We start from the raw sequence: 14966 nt of genomic DNA, 5'->3' as shown, positions 1-14966 counted from the left end.
TGGTGCCATTTTTCTTACGATGTAACAAGTACATTGGTCATTATGGGACGTGTTGCCCCAATTAATGCTGCCTGGATATAAATGACTGTAATGTTGTTAGGAGCTCACTCAAGTACTGAGGGGCTATTCAGGAGCCATTCAAGTAATCAGCAAAACATATGTAAGGGAAACAGGTCAATTTAGCTCAAAGGGAATCATTTAAGATTTTAAAGGGAATTTGAACAGAATCACTGTTTCACGGCTGGTCACTTAGACGCCCTGCGATTCAGTGAACGAGACGTTTAACATCAAATCTGCGCTGGATTCTAATATCCAAACTATAGTTAAACACTATCAATTAGAACAGTAACAAGAATCTAACACATAAACGCACATACTTACACATTCACACAAGTTGCAGGAAGATCGAAAGTTAGGAAAAGATGAGTTTAAGAGAATGAAAATATGGAATCCCAAGTTTACAGCAATACGTTAAATTGCATAGACATGAACAACCATCAATCACGTAATAAGCCCTCGCATTGAGTTCCTCAATGGGGTTAAAATTATATTAGATACACCAGCACAACAAATATCTGGGGATACATTGCCTTCGTTTCCTGTGAAAGGGACTCCCGTTGAAAGGGGTATCCCGGTGTCGCTGATTGGCTGGAAGTTCAGTAGTGGCTGAAGTGACGTCTTGGGAAGCCCGTGCGTTGGCGTTGGCTGAAGGTGCAGAGTCGTGTGCGCTGGTTGAAGTTGAACGGGCACCCGAGGTCAGGCGTCGGAGACTCGACGTTACAAAACTTAACTCAGAACACGAAACTCTCAAACGGAAAAGAAAAGAAATAAAGTTTGACGAGACTAGGTTGTGTTCCTTCTCATCGTGGCTAAGTAGCAGCAGGCGTGCAGGCTGAAGCACGCTGCAACCGCTCTCAAAGAAGTTCAGTGATGACTAAACAGCATGGCTAGAAGCTAAAAGCTAAAGCTAGGTAGCAAAGCTACAAGCTAAAAGCTAAGAGAAGGCATGACTAATAGCACAAGCAAGGCTAGAACTAAAAGCAAGATTTCATGGTGTCCAAAGTATTTAAAGTGGCCTGTTGGCCACACCTCAAATGTTGTCTTGACCAATCAGATATTGTCTTGGCTCGGGGGTATCATAAATCATTTGTTTATCTTACCAAGCATGTGGTCCAAATTTTCCTGCTCTTGCAGGGTATAATTTTGGACATGATTCCTTTAACACGAATATGATACATGTGACAAATAAATTATTGTCAGGACAATATCAAGCAAGCAGATTCGGTCACACACATATCAAACACAATTATGAATCGTTAAGCTATGCCATAGTTATTAAAAAAAATAACTCTGGTTCGACTCATTTCTGTTACACATATGACGTTAAATCTGGATGCATTGCTGACAGAACCAGATCAGATTTCCTGGTTCTAATAAGAACTCTAAATGCTGCCTTTTAGACCAACTAGAGTTAGTTTATTAAGCCTGCAACCCAACCACCCAGAAATGCATTGCAATAATCTAGCCTTGAGGTCATAAATGCATGAATTACATTTCTGCATTTGAGATTGAGAGCCTATGTCATCAAGTGGCCAAACAACCCGTAAGGAAAACAGTTGGATAATTTCACATGTAAGCTGGCTCTTGGTATCAAGTTTTCATACAACGATCAGATGCTACCTTCATAACCACAACTTGTTTGAGTTGCTATAAAAATTATTTGCTGTCATCAAAAAAAAAAACAGACTCAAGCCTAGATGGCCATGCAGTAAAGCACCTCATCCCCAGTTTGAATTGTTTTTTTTTTTGTTTTTTTAATCTGTGATTTTGTATTACTTTATTTTCTCTAAAGTTATTGGACATCATATTAGGATCATGGACCAGGTTGCTCCATCACCATTAAGCCATTGGAAAATTAATTTAACCTAATTTATTCCAGGGTGACTCTATTTCATTCTAGATAAAAGTTTCTTAAAATTGGGGACTAACAGTTAACTATCTATTTGTGTTTTGTATATATCTGCAGTCTTTTATGTATGGTGACTACATTGTATATGACTTCTGGCTTGGAAAGGTGTACGATCTCAGCATCCAAATCATTGTGAAGCTTTCCAATGGTGCACGGTAATACTTTCACACTTTTTTCTTCATGTCATTGTTGGTCATGCAGTATGTAAATGTATGGAAACATAATAAACGTAATATCTTGTTCAAGTGCACCTGAGTAGAAGAGAAAGTATATGCAACATAATTTGATAGGATTGATTGAATAGGATATGTATGATCTGTGTTGAAGTGTTGTGTTACAACAATACAGTGCAGTTTGTTTTTTCACTGTAGATGCTCTATGAGTGAGGAAGATGGCGCAAAACTCTACGATATTTACCCTCACATCAGTGATGTGGTAAGTGCTCAATGCTTGTGTTCTTGTTTGTATTATTAGTTACTGGATCTTGTTTGCTCTTATATGATGTTCATTTTGGCTGAGCATATTGGCATAAATTACATTTAACAGTTGTATCCTTACCTGTTAGAAAGTCATTTGATTATTTTCATTTGCATATAGGATAGTCCTGAATGCTAGTGAGTTTTCATAAAGTTCACAGATTCTCTGAATAAGTGCCCATGTTCTGACCACTGCCAGATTATTGTTATTGTTAGTTTTGTTTTTGTTTTATAAAGTTTTGTTTTTAAAGTGGTAAGCAAAGCAGGATTTTTTTGTGTAATGTTTATATTTAGCCTCACCTTTTTGTTGTTGCACATTATGTACAGTATAGCCTACATCGACACATTTACTATATATTTACTATATATTATAGTTTTCATAGCCTTTAAATTGAACATTGTTAGTAGGACAATATTAGCCACAATGTATTCTCAGCCTCAGACGTGAGGCCCACGGACCATTTGCTGAACATCTGATGCATAGGCAAACACAAAATTAGAAACATTTTGGGAATTTTTTAATTGTCATCAGATTGTTTGAATATACAGGATTTCCGGGAGATGTGCGTGTCAAGTTATTTAACATTCCACCTGGCAACAAATATGATGTGACGCCAAACCCCCTCATGTTAGAAGAAACCTTGACAATGAATGCTTATCAGGATCTACTAAACACTGGATTTTCAAAAGTATTTGAAATATTTAAAGTTTCAAGATAGATAGAATCTTTCAAATACGTCCAACAGCTTTACACACTGGTCTGCATTTGTGGGGACATTTCTATGCCTCTAAACATGACTCAGCACAAAACGAAATGTGATTGGTTGCTCTATAGTTCAGTCATATGGCCTCTTGGGGTGGTTCTTACCATTTAAAGTGGACAAGGCTCCCAGACTTTCTGCCATCAGGCTGAAGGTCTGGCTATGCGAAACTAGGCAAGATGTGACAAAACATTTTAAATAATGGATCGCTTATTATTATTATAATATTTTTTAACTTTCATATTTAATAATATTTGCATTTTATCTGATTAATCAAATAGTAGGCAAATTAATCATTTATCAAAATAATCATAAGTTGCAGCTCTAAACTACGTAGTACTATTAATGGTTTGATATAAAATTGTGTATAACGTCATATTAGATTTTGGGCACTGATTATGTAGTTGTTGAGTATGTCTCGGTTTGAAATGTTTCTTTGCCTTTTACTCCAGGGTTTGTTCTTTGATGATGCCTATGGGTTCTATCCCGGTCAGGTTTTGATCGGGCCGTCAAAGGTTTTTGCTAATGTGCAATGGCTGTATGGTGTGAAGCCAGTTCTCAGTAAGAAAAGCAAGTTCAGAGTTGTTGTGGAGGAGGTAAGATGACAATTTGACTCTCCAAATTAAACAAGAGTTTAATTGTAATTGGGAGTATGTTGTGACTAGAGCATATAACTTAACCAAACTAAGCTTTTGCTAAATGTCTTAACATGTTTTAATATTTTAAGTTTCTTTTTGTACATGTCTCTTGCATGAATTTTTTTTATTACAGGTTCAGGTAGTGGAGCTAAAAGTGACGTGGATTACGAAAAGTTACTCTCCAAAGGGGTCAGACAGTGTCTTCCCACCACCATCAACCATCACACAGGAGAATCTTTGCAGGTACAGTTTATATTTTGATTATTTATAATGAAAACTGTCAATTAATTAAAAATTTACATCTAATTATTCAGATATCAAAAATGTTTGGTACAAAGATAGACAGTTATCCAATCTGGGAACCTAAAAGCGCTTCGAGAGCAGTACATTAAAATCTGTTAAAAAAGCTCACAGGATTCCAGGCAATGTTTGTATGTATTTTATCATTTCCATATTGAAATTATAAGTATAATACAAGTCAGTTGAGTAATGGGTTAAGAGGCTGTTCATACATTGCCTGTAACAGCTGGGGCTGCATATAAAAATCATTCCTTGATTTGCACTGTTCACTTGTTTGTAGGGGGGAACCTGATAAAAGTTGATCAATTGCACATTTTTCTTCACGTTGTTCAAATCTTGCAAGTTAAAATACTCAAGTGTTTTAATCCATTTAAGCGCAAGAAGAGGCTTAAAATAATTCAATTAGAACACAGGATTGAGTCCTCATACTTGTGGTGGAATCGACACACACTCAAAATTATCTCAAAATACCCATCTCTGCATGTTTTATCATAAACTGTTATATATTGGATCTGTGCATCAGGTTCTTAAAGGGCTCATATGATGCGATTTCAGTTTTTCCTTTCTCTTTGGAGTGTTACAAGCTCTTAGAGCATAAAGAAGATCTTTAAAGTTGCAAAGACTAAAGTCTCATATCCAAAGAGATATTCTTTATAAAAGTTATCAGTCAACCATTTCAACCTAAAAAGGCTCATTCTAACACGCCCCCACATCTCTATGTCACGATGTGGGAAGATTTCCATAAAGCTGCCCAAATGTTCATGCAAAGGAAAAAAATGCGTAACTTTTATTCTCGCTGTTGCTGCCAGTGCCACGTTGTATAGATGCTGTGTGTTTTTTTGTGAAAGCGAAGCTACTTTGTTTGGCCTTTCAAAAAGGGGCACAGCTAGAAATCAGTGGTTAAGTTGTATTTACAACACTGTTCCAGAACAGTTCAACCCAAATATTCAGATGAGGACAAGGACTGTTTCCTGTGAGAGTAGCCGACAATGCAGATATGGGTTTCTATAAAGTGGGGCAATTCCAACTTTGCAAGGACAGTCTGGCACTTCGGACACCTTTTCAGATATAAAGGATTCAAACCCAAGTTTTGAGCAGTGTAGAGTAGATCTGGGCAATATATTGAATATTAGCGATAATATCGCAATAATTTTGACGACGATGTAACATCTGAAAATACTGTGAATGCAAAATATTTCAAATTCAAGCAAACTTTCCCACAAGAACATGCTGAACATCCAAAAATGGAACATGTTACTGCGGACTGCTCTACACCCCTGTACTATGCGAGCTTTCATGAGTGCGGTTGCCAGACATCAAGAGTTCAAATCCCTGACTCAGAGCTTTACTGTTACATAGATAAATTTGGTAACACTATGTATTTATAATAGATTATAAGGGTATTCTTAAAGCTTTATAATGAATGCATAATGCATTATAATAAAACTTATAATATGTTGTATAATCTCATTAATATTCATAAAAACATTGTTTTAAGTTTTAATATATTATAATATTTACTTATTTGTGGTTATAGCTTTTAAGAGTATGATTATTTATAACACAATGAACATGTTGCATCACCTTCTACAATGGATTATATTTCTCATAGTTATAATGTATTATAAGTGTCATATCTTGCCATTTTTCTGATGCTACTTAAAGTAGTCAAAGACCACTTATAAGTAGTAGTAGTAATAATAATAATAATAATAAATTAAGATCACATAACTGATCAGATGAATATGTTATATGACACATTTGCTTTGAACTTTTTTTATTGTAATGTCAGTTTATTATGATGGTACCCTTTAGACAGTAGTGTTGCACGGTGCACCGATACTTCAAAAGTATCGCGATTCTCAGAAATTAAAAAACGTTACGATACCTAAATTTATTAGTATCGATACTTCAAAGAATGACTGCGTCCCAGATTTGTAAGAGACGTATTTCATGGTGGTCTGTGCAATGCCCGCTTCCAGTGCCTCCCTATGGACGTCTTTGTTTTTTCTCCTCATGCAAGCAGCAACAAAGCACTATAGCGAGAAGGCTGCATTAGTGGCTTTACTAAACTGATTTGGCTTTACTAAAAATGTGTGCATAATTGCATTTAATCGTTTAAATAAGTTGTTCAGATGAACAAAGCACAAGGTTTTCTTGCATAATTAACATTTTAATTATTTGGTCAGACAGTTAATATATAATATTCACATTAATAAGGGATTAAAGTTATGTTCTGTGTGCTAAATATGAAAATGAGCGTATCTGCAGAGCACCTATAACTGTGCTTTGTATCTGCTAATTGCTGATCTTGATTTACATGCTGGGCTCACTGAAACTGTATACATTAATTTATAAACGAGATGTATCCGTTCATTAAACTCGTTCACGAATGAGAAGATCTCTCGATCTCTTTAAGTGAAGGGCGTATGGGTTCACTACATTCAACAAATCAAATGCTCCGTCACATCTTGAGTAACTCTTTGACAGGATGAAACCGTTCACAGAGCTGTTCACGAGCTGCGCATGTGCTGCTAATAGCGCCCAGCTTGTGCGCTGCTGTGGAGGGAGGAACTTCAGTGAATGAGAAATATGAGTCAGTGGATTACCTGAACGAGAATGATTCATTCACCTTAAAGATTCGTTCACGGACGAACCATCACTAGTGCAATTTCATATAGCCTATATTAAATATTTTGAATATATATTTTCATATTTTATTAGGTTCTTTGATAAGATTACAATACAAAGGTCTAAGTAGCAACGTATCTTCCATGATGCGCGGGTTGGGATGGGTAAGGAAATTGTACTTTTTTGGTGGGCTGGGGCGGGCCTAATAATTTCATAAAAGCGGGACCCACGGGTTGGAAAAAAACCAGACCCGCGCATCACTAGGCTGCATGTGCAAGCACAAGTGACACTGTGGCTGCCGGTCCACGACTGGTAGAAAAAGATGATGCTCAATAAAGCTCACCGGCTGAGTTTTCTCCTCTGAAAGAAAAGGTTGCACAGCTGACAGAATAAGTTACCATATTGCTGCTAAATTTTATTTGCTTTTTTTTTCCAACTCGAATGCCATTGCTTAAATTGATATTATTTATATTTTGAAATTTAGTCTTCTGAGTTCAGAAACATTGTTTAACCCCTTTACGTGCAAACATCGCTGACGGCCCCAGTTTATTATTGTTTCACTTTCACAGCACATTAAACATCACTGTCTTACTTCATCTGGATAAACTGTGCATCAATTGAAAGTTTAAAGACTCAAGCTTCGATATTTGACCAATATTTTGATAAAACATTGTTGCAGTGAAAGATATTTAGTGATTTATGTCAGGAGTGCAAAATAATAAATCCGTATTATGCCACATTTTGAATAGAAATTCACAACTCACTCATATTCAGTCAAGTCTGCAGCGGTTTATTTGTGTTCACAAAGACTCACTGAACAGCGTCAATAAGGATTTTTAGACCAAAGATGCATATCTGCGGAGATATATGGATATAATTTACTGATGTTTACTTCATATTTCTTCAGACAGAATCGTCATTTCTATTCATTTTCCACTGATTTACGCGATCAGATGATAAACAGCCTCTCCCAGCGATCTGTGTGTGCGTGCAGTAGTCACAGCTCGTGCGGTGTGTGACTCAGACTCTGATTGGGTCTTTCAAACGTCAATCTTAGAGTTTCATATCTGGACACCGCCCCATCGTGTCACATGCTTCCTGCACACTTCCTGGTAGTTATCTGGCCAAAACAACACTGAAACACCTCTGTACACACAAAATATCCGAATAATAAACCCGCGATTACGATAGTAAAGCTTGGTATGAGAATTTCTTGAGATCTGGGGCATTTTTATAAAAAAAATCGAAAATGTACATCGGAAATGCTAACTTGTGCAGCGATGAAAAAGGCTACAAATAACATATTTTTACAACAGTATAATATAAACACTCGATCGGGGTTTAAAGTGAGTTTTGAGTAAAAGTGTACTAATAATTTCATAAATTGTCAGATGTAGCTTGATGCTAACGTTAGCACCAATGCTACTAATAGCAGGTGCTTTTCTTCTTCATAATGCATTTTTGTCTCAATAATTCACGTAAGGTCGTAAGAAAATGTTTTGTTGTATTTTTATAGTAAGACTTTTGATAAATAAGGGCTAAATGCAAAGAGAGACTGAAGTGAGATCGCTGCTTTGTTGCTTTGTAAAGCCTGAAAAACCACAATCAAGGCTAATAAAGGTGGAATAAAAACAAAAGAATAATGATAAAAGAATAATGCGGATAATGTGTCATACTTGGCGGAGGTGTGAAAGAACCGTTTGGTGAGTACAATACAATCATGATTCGGGCAGTTTTCAACAGTGAAACATACACAAAGAGCACAGGAATGTTTACATGTGAGATCTTACAGAGATGACAAGGGCCATAAATCAATCTGATTAGCCTTCTCTAAAAACACACATGACATGGCCTTAGAAAATATTTCATAAAATTCACAGTTTTACAGATTCGATTATGAAATTTTTTATGAAGTCTTGGAAGACTTGTGGCCTTAGCTACACTGTGTTTCCAAACTCATTTCCTACATCAACATTTTGTAAAATACATTTAAAACATATGTTTTTAATATTTTTATTTTAGTTTTTATGTTTGAGCTTATATATCTCTATTATCATAACAGTCTGAGTGATTCTGATTCCTGAACAGTAAACTTTAAAGTGTCAGCTTTGTGAACAAAGGTTGATTATGTATCTAGTCAGAAAGAATCATGAGCAGAAACCTTTTTATTTTGGGTATGTAATTTCGGTCTCCATGCCAAAAAAGGGGGGTTACTAGTAAGGGGTTAATATAATCGCTGTTCATATTTTTATTCAAAGTTCAGAATCAAGATAAATGTATTACTCTTATGTTTCTTATGATAACTGAAATAATGCGGCTAAATGTATTCTTTCTTTACATTGTCATTGCTCTAATTAATTTTTATATTAATTGCAATGATATTTGAGTGTATTTTCCCTTTTCAGGAAAAGTATCGAAATCGCAGTTCTTGACTAGGTATCGGTATCGAAACAATAATTTTAAAACACTAATCAAATAAAACACTATCAGACAGCTGTTGATGATAAACTCTGGAACTACATGTCAACTAACGGTCATATTAGTTGACCGTTAGAGTATTAGTATTTGTGCTACTGTAAATATATGCTAACACTTTATTTTGATGTCAACCAACAGATAAACTGACATACTGTAAGTGCCAATGCAAGTATGTCAACTTATTCTACCATATTAGATTAAACTATTCTTAAGCATATTAATACTCTAATGAGAGTTTGTTGGCATGTAGTGCCAAATTTGCTTTTAGTCGATTAAGACCATCAAAATAAAATGTAACCATATAAAACATTGAATTTTTTCCAGTAGGAGTATTAAGCTCACATCAATTAATTAACATTCGCGCCACAGAAACACTCAAATAGCACTCAACATCTAACCACTTACAAGCTGTAGTAAGATAATGTACAGATCTTAAACAATGTCAAGATATCATACAGTCCATTATACTGTAAAAGAAGTAATTTAATATGGTGTTCATTGTGTTATAAATAATCATACTCTTAAACTTATAACTACATATACGCAAGTATTATAAAGTATTATAATTGTTTTGATTATTCATGAGTTGAATAAAGCGCCACCGCAGATGATCTGAAAAACAAACAAGCTGTAGTTTAGCGATCTAAATGAAAGCATCATTCAGCCTGTCTGTGTCTGTCATGAGATCTCGACTGTACTGTTTGCGATTGTGGTCGCTTTAAACCAGGGGTCTCAAACTCAATTTACCGGGGGGCCGCTGGAGGTAGAGTCTGGGTCAGGCTGGGCCGCATCAAGTAGTCCACAAAATAGGAGCACAACTGATCCAATAATTTCAATCTTTATTATTAACAGTTCTTCACAGGAAACTACACTGCGACCAAAATGGTCGCATATGCGACCTGTTGAAATTACATTGCGACATAAATTTTTATGAGGTTGCAAATGTATCACTCATTATTTTTGTACCTACCTTATGTTTTATGCAATATGCTATGATTTACTATGAGCATTTATTAAAACAGAAATGTGTATTTTAAAAATACGTTTTATAACGTACTCTGAGCATTCAACACATCAAGTTGGCTTCAGCCCCGTGATGCAGGAAAGCTGAACTGAGTAGCTGGTTACTCGCGCGCTTTGTTCGGTGCGCACGAGAGAGCTATGTCTCACAGACAGCAACACTGAACCGAGCTCTCCTTCAGGACGTTCTCGTCCTCCTGCACCTGAGCGAACAAATACAAATTGCAGTTTAAACAAACAGAAAAGGATGCGAAAGAGCTTAATTCAGCACGCGGTGTTCAGGGCGCACGCAGAGACGCGTCTCAAAGTCTTCTTGCTTTTACCGACAAATAGGCCTACATACTAAATATATAAAAATACCTGTTTTGGAAAGTGTGTTTGAAAAGTCTGTGGTTATGTCTTAAGTGAAAGTAAAGAGTTGGAAAGAAATTGGATGTGTATCATTAAAATGGATTGGATTGTCTCTTAAAGTGTCCAGGCCTAATTTACTTGCTCTGCTGTTGGTGTCTTTAATGTTAATCCAAGAAAATGAAAGTAAATCACTCAGTGCTCGATTGAATTACTTTGTAGTTTTTACAAGAATTTATCCACAGTCAAACTAAAAATCTGATATAATTGATTATATTGTTTTACTGGTGGGTGCAGGACACTAGTTCATTTATGTAAGTGAGTATAGCAAAATACAGCAAACTGTGAAATATTTTACCAAAAAATTCTTCATACTGTAGACTACCAGTGAAATTCATATTAACCCTCTGGAGTCTAAGGGTATTTTTGGGGCCTTGAGAAGTTTTGTCATGCCCTGACATTTGTGCTTTTTTCAGTTTCTTATAAATATCTAAATGGGTAAAGTCTAATATCACTGTAATCAGCACAAACTGGGCTATAATAATATGTGAAACCCATGCATGTACATGATTGTATTTTTGAGAAAAAAAATGTTATGCATGGTTAGTGAAAGACTAAAAATGTTAAATCACTTGAATAAGGCAATAAAACACATACATAAAATTGGTTGCCGGAAAAGTTGAGAACTGGAGCTTGTAGCCTAGAATTTTTCTTTCTGAATGATGTGAAAATCATCTTGTTTACTCACTCACAGAAAACAATATATTGATTTAAATTTTCTAAAACACTTTTTGTTGGTAAAAGTCATATGCGAGTAGGCGTCAACTATCATGAATATCATTGTGATTTACACCTGAGAAGACAAAGGCCCGCATAATGAGTTGCATTATGAGGTGCATAATGAGCCTCTCATTCAACTGTGCCACTCTGAGGGAGGACTTACAAGAAAGAGAACAAAATAAAAGTATATAATTTTATGTTTGTAGTTTATTAAGAATATATTTAATTATCCCACAACATAATTTAATATCCACTTGGGGGAGCAGTTAAACAGTTTATTAGGAACAATCAAAGCTGACTTTCAAATTTTTTGGCATCCTTTCTCTAGTCACACAATCCTTCAGAAATCCTTTTAACAATCTTATTTTCTACCAAATAAACCCCATTTATTATCATCATCATTATTATTATTATTATTATTATTAATGTTGAAAAGAGCTGATAATATTTTTCAGGTTTTTTTAGGGGGAATAAATCGAAAGAACTGCATTGTTTTTACATTTGTTAGAGTTATCTCTATTTGTCACTTTTATATTATTTACATCAAGCTTTTGAATGGTATAGTATTGTATATTGTTATTGAAACTTCATAATGTTTCACTTGATTATACATTTAGTCAGGAATTATAGTTTGGAAAAAGTATTTGGAAAAAGTCTAACTAGTAAAATGTTTACACGTTATGTGAAAACTAGTACAAATAAATAAAAAGAGACTTACTCATGTTTATGATCTCTGCTGAATAAAGTGCTTCATTCTTTTTTCTGAGGAAATCCATTTCTCAAATCCTCAACCACATCACATCTTTTTGGGGTGAATTATGTCTTAGTCCTCTCATCGCGAAGCAAACAGTAAAATAAAATAAAATCTTGAAGAATAGTCTGGCTGCTTTTTCTTCTGTGTGGGCGTATTCAAGCCGCGCGCTTCAGTTTGAATCTGAATAGCGCGTTCAGCGCGGGGGCGTGGTCACATTAGATATAATGAGCGGATATATGAAAAACAGACATTGCGTTGTTTTCATATGGATTACTTTATCTCAGAATATTTGTTTTCGGCAGCACAGTTTAGTTTAAAAGTAGACATTCCAGGCTTTCTATAGATATCTCTCTCATGTCTCTTCGTTGAGTATTCACGGAGTTACAGTTCATTTTAATGAAATGTTTGTACATGACGATCAGCGGAGACAAAGACTGTAGACAGCGCACCTTGTTTGTTATCTTTATTTTATAAGTGCACAAAGGTTTTTTGTTATTATGTCTGTATCCAAAAAAAACTAGACCCTTTACAGATTCGATTGATGTATTGCTCTTATCTGTACGATTAAAACTGAGAGTGTAATTTAAGTTCTTTTCGGGGTTATCAGGTGAAAATGACTCAAAACGCATATATGCGTTAATCGACTCGAAAGGGTTAAAAATAAATACACCTTAGGGACCTGACCATGTTTTGCTTAAGTGTTTCTTTCTTTAATTGCTAATGCAACCTTTTCACACCACAGACTGAACAAAATTAAGCATTGCTTGCTTGTCATACTGACAGTTGTCTGAAGTTTTGGTTGATTCCATTAACATATCTTTCTATCAAAGCTATCTGACATTATCAAGATGAATTTGTTCTGACTAGGGATGGGTACCAACACCCGGTATTAAAATGGCCTCGGGGCTAAATTATGAAAGACCGTAGTATCAGTAAGATCTGACGGTATCGGTTCTGCTTTCTGTACTGGAGGGGAAAAATTTAATGTACTATGTATTTTTGCTTAATAATGTTATCGTGCACATTTTATCTCACCAAACATTTCTAATGTGCGATCATATTAAGATGTTTGTCTGTGAGATCTGCGAGATCTCTCATGCCACGGAGGCTCTCTGTCAGTCACACACACACACACACACACACACACACCACAACGAGCGCGGCGCACACACAGACATAACAGTATGAAAACTCCCGCTTAATAATAAAGAGTGACGATGGCGAAGGGATTTGCTTAATAATGTTATCGTGCACATTTTATCCTACCAAACATTTCTAATTTGCGATATTATTAAGACGTTTGTCTGTGAAATCTGCGAGATCTCTCATGCGCGCCGCGGAGGCTGTCAGTCACACACACAACAAGAACGTGCGCGGTGCACACACACGCATAAGGGACCGTTCACATATCGCGTCTTTTGCGCACTCAAGTTCGTTATTTCAAATGTAGGCGCGCAGTATGTGCGCTCATAATGGAAGAGACGCGGTCTTTCACCTTTTCTGTAACAACGTTGAAAGCTCGGTCAAGATAAAGGAACAGCTGATAGCTGTATGTGGATTTTTTAATTAATTTAGTAACAGTGCTACTGCAAGCAGTTTTAAGTGCTGCAAATCCATTTATTTATTGCTGAAATTTCCGCGTCTTCATGGAGAGAGCAGGTCATGGTTGCTTAGCAACGGCAGACTTTTCAGGAGCGCAAGTGGCCAAAGGATTTGGGGAAACAAAATCAGAAACCAGCGTGCCTAGCGTTTTCCACGTGTTTTTAGACGCGATATGTGAATGGCCACTTACGAAAACTGCTGCTTAATACAAATATTGACGATGGCAGAGACAGCAAAACGTTCCAAAGTGTGGTTATACTTCACTAGAGTTGATGCAGACAACGCTGGTTGTCATAAGTGCAACTAAATTTTTCATGTAAGGGCGGAAACACACGCAATCTGTCAAAGCATCTTTCAAAAGTGCATTATCTGCAGACAGAGAAATGCAAAGTTTTTGACTGCCTAACACAACACAAAGTAACACAACACAAAGTACCGATAAGAATACCGTTAAAGTTAAGCAGTATCTGTAAGTAGTAATACCGTTGAAATCTTAACGATACCCATCCCTAGTTCTGAGACAGTTTAACTCGTTCTTGTCATATTTTATTACCAATTTCTAAACTATAACAAAGAAAAGTGATAATGTGAGAAATGTTGAAGGTGTCTGAATACATTTTGGTTTGACAGTGTATTTTATTTTACAGTGAAGACTATGCAGTGCTATTTTAAATGAGTTTCTGGACACCTAAAAACTTAAAAAAAAAAGTAAACATTGTGCAAATAGCACAAATAAATAAATAGAACGAACATACAGTAAATATTAAACAATTTCAAACAGGGCCCACTGTACAACCTGCACCAGGGCCCCTCTAACCCCAGTTACGGCTCTGGGTTAAGGTACCAAGACAGAGCAGTGCACTGTGTGTACTGTAAGAAATAAAACAAGAAGGCATTTGGTTTAAAAGATGGCAAGTAAAATAAAAACCACATTTGAATGCAGTACAGTTTCATTATTATCCAGAGCGGCTTACTATACAAAATTTGTGCAACCAAATCATGTTTTGCGCCAGTAACTGAAAAAGTTAGTCGCGCAAGTGCCACCAGTGGAAATGGTTAGTGTAGTTCCCTGAAAACACAAATTTAATAAAGATTCATCTATATTTAATATATTTTATATCTTATTCGCAACTTTGTTCTGATGTATTTGTCTGTGCTTGTAATTTAGTTGTTCTTAATTTATTACTGATGGTTCACAAAAGAAAGCAA

General features: G+C 35.9%; 1 protein-coding gene across 1 annotated transcript in view; it reads left to right on the top strand.

Moving 5' to 3' along the window:
- The window catches only part of ube2o (ubiquitin-conjugating enzyme E2O), a 68432-nt gene that overhangs the window by 31723 nt on the left and 21743 nt on the right, over nucleotides 1-14966 (top strand). Inside the window, exons 4-7 of the mRNA XM_052600703.1 lie at nucleotides 2027-2124; nucleotides 2341-2404; nucleotides 3659-3802; nucleotides 3978-4087. Coding sequence (XP_052456663.1) covers nucleotides 2027-2124; nucleotides 2341-2404; nucleotides 3659-3802; nucleotides 3978-4087 — 416 coding nt within the window. The remainder of the gene's footprint in view (nucleotides 1-2026; nucleotides 2125-2340; nucleotides 2405-3658; nucleotides 3803-3977; nucleotides 4088-14966) is intronic.

This window comes from Carassius gibelio, chromosome A6, assembly GCF_023724105.1.
Source record: "Carassius gibelio isolate Cgi1373 ecotype wild population from Czech Republic chromosome A6, carGib1.2-hapl.c, whole genome shotgun sequence".
In the NCBI taxonomy this organism is placed as follows: domain Eukaryota; kingdom Metazoa; phylum Chordata; class Actinopteri; order Cypriniformes; family Cyprinidae; genus Carassius; species Carassius gibelio.
This window is presented reverse-complemented; position numbering and strand designations above follow the sequence as displayed.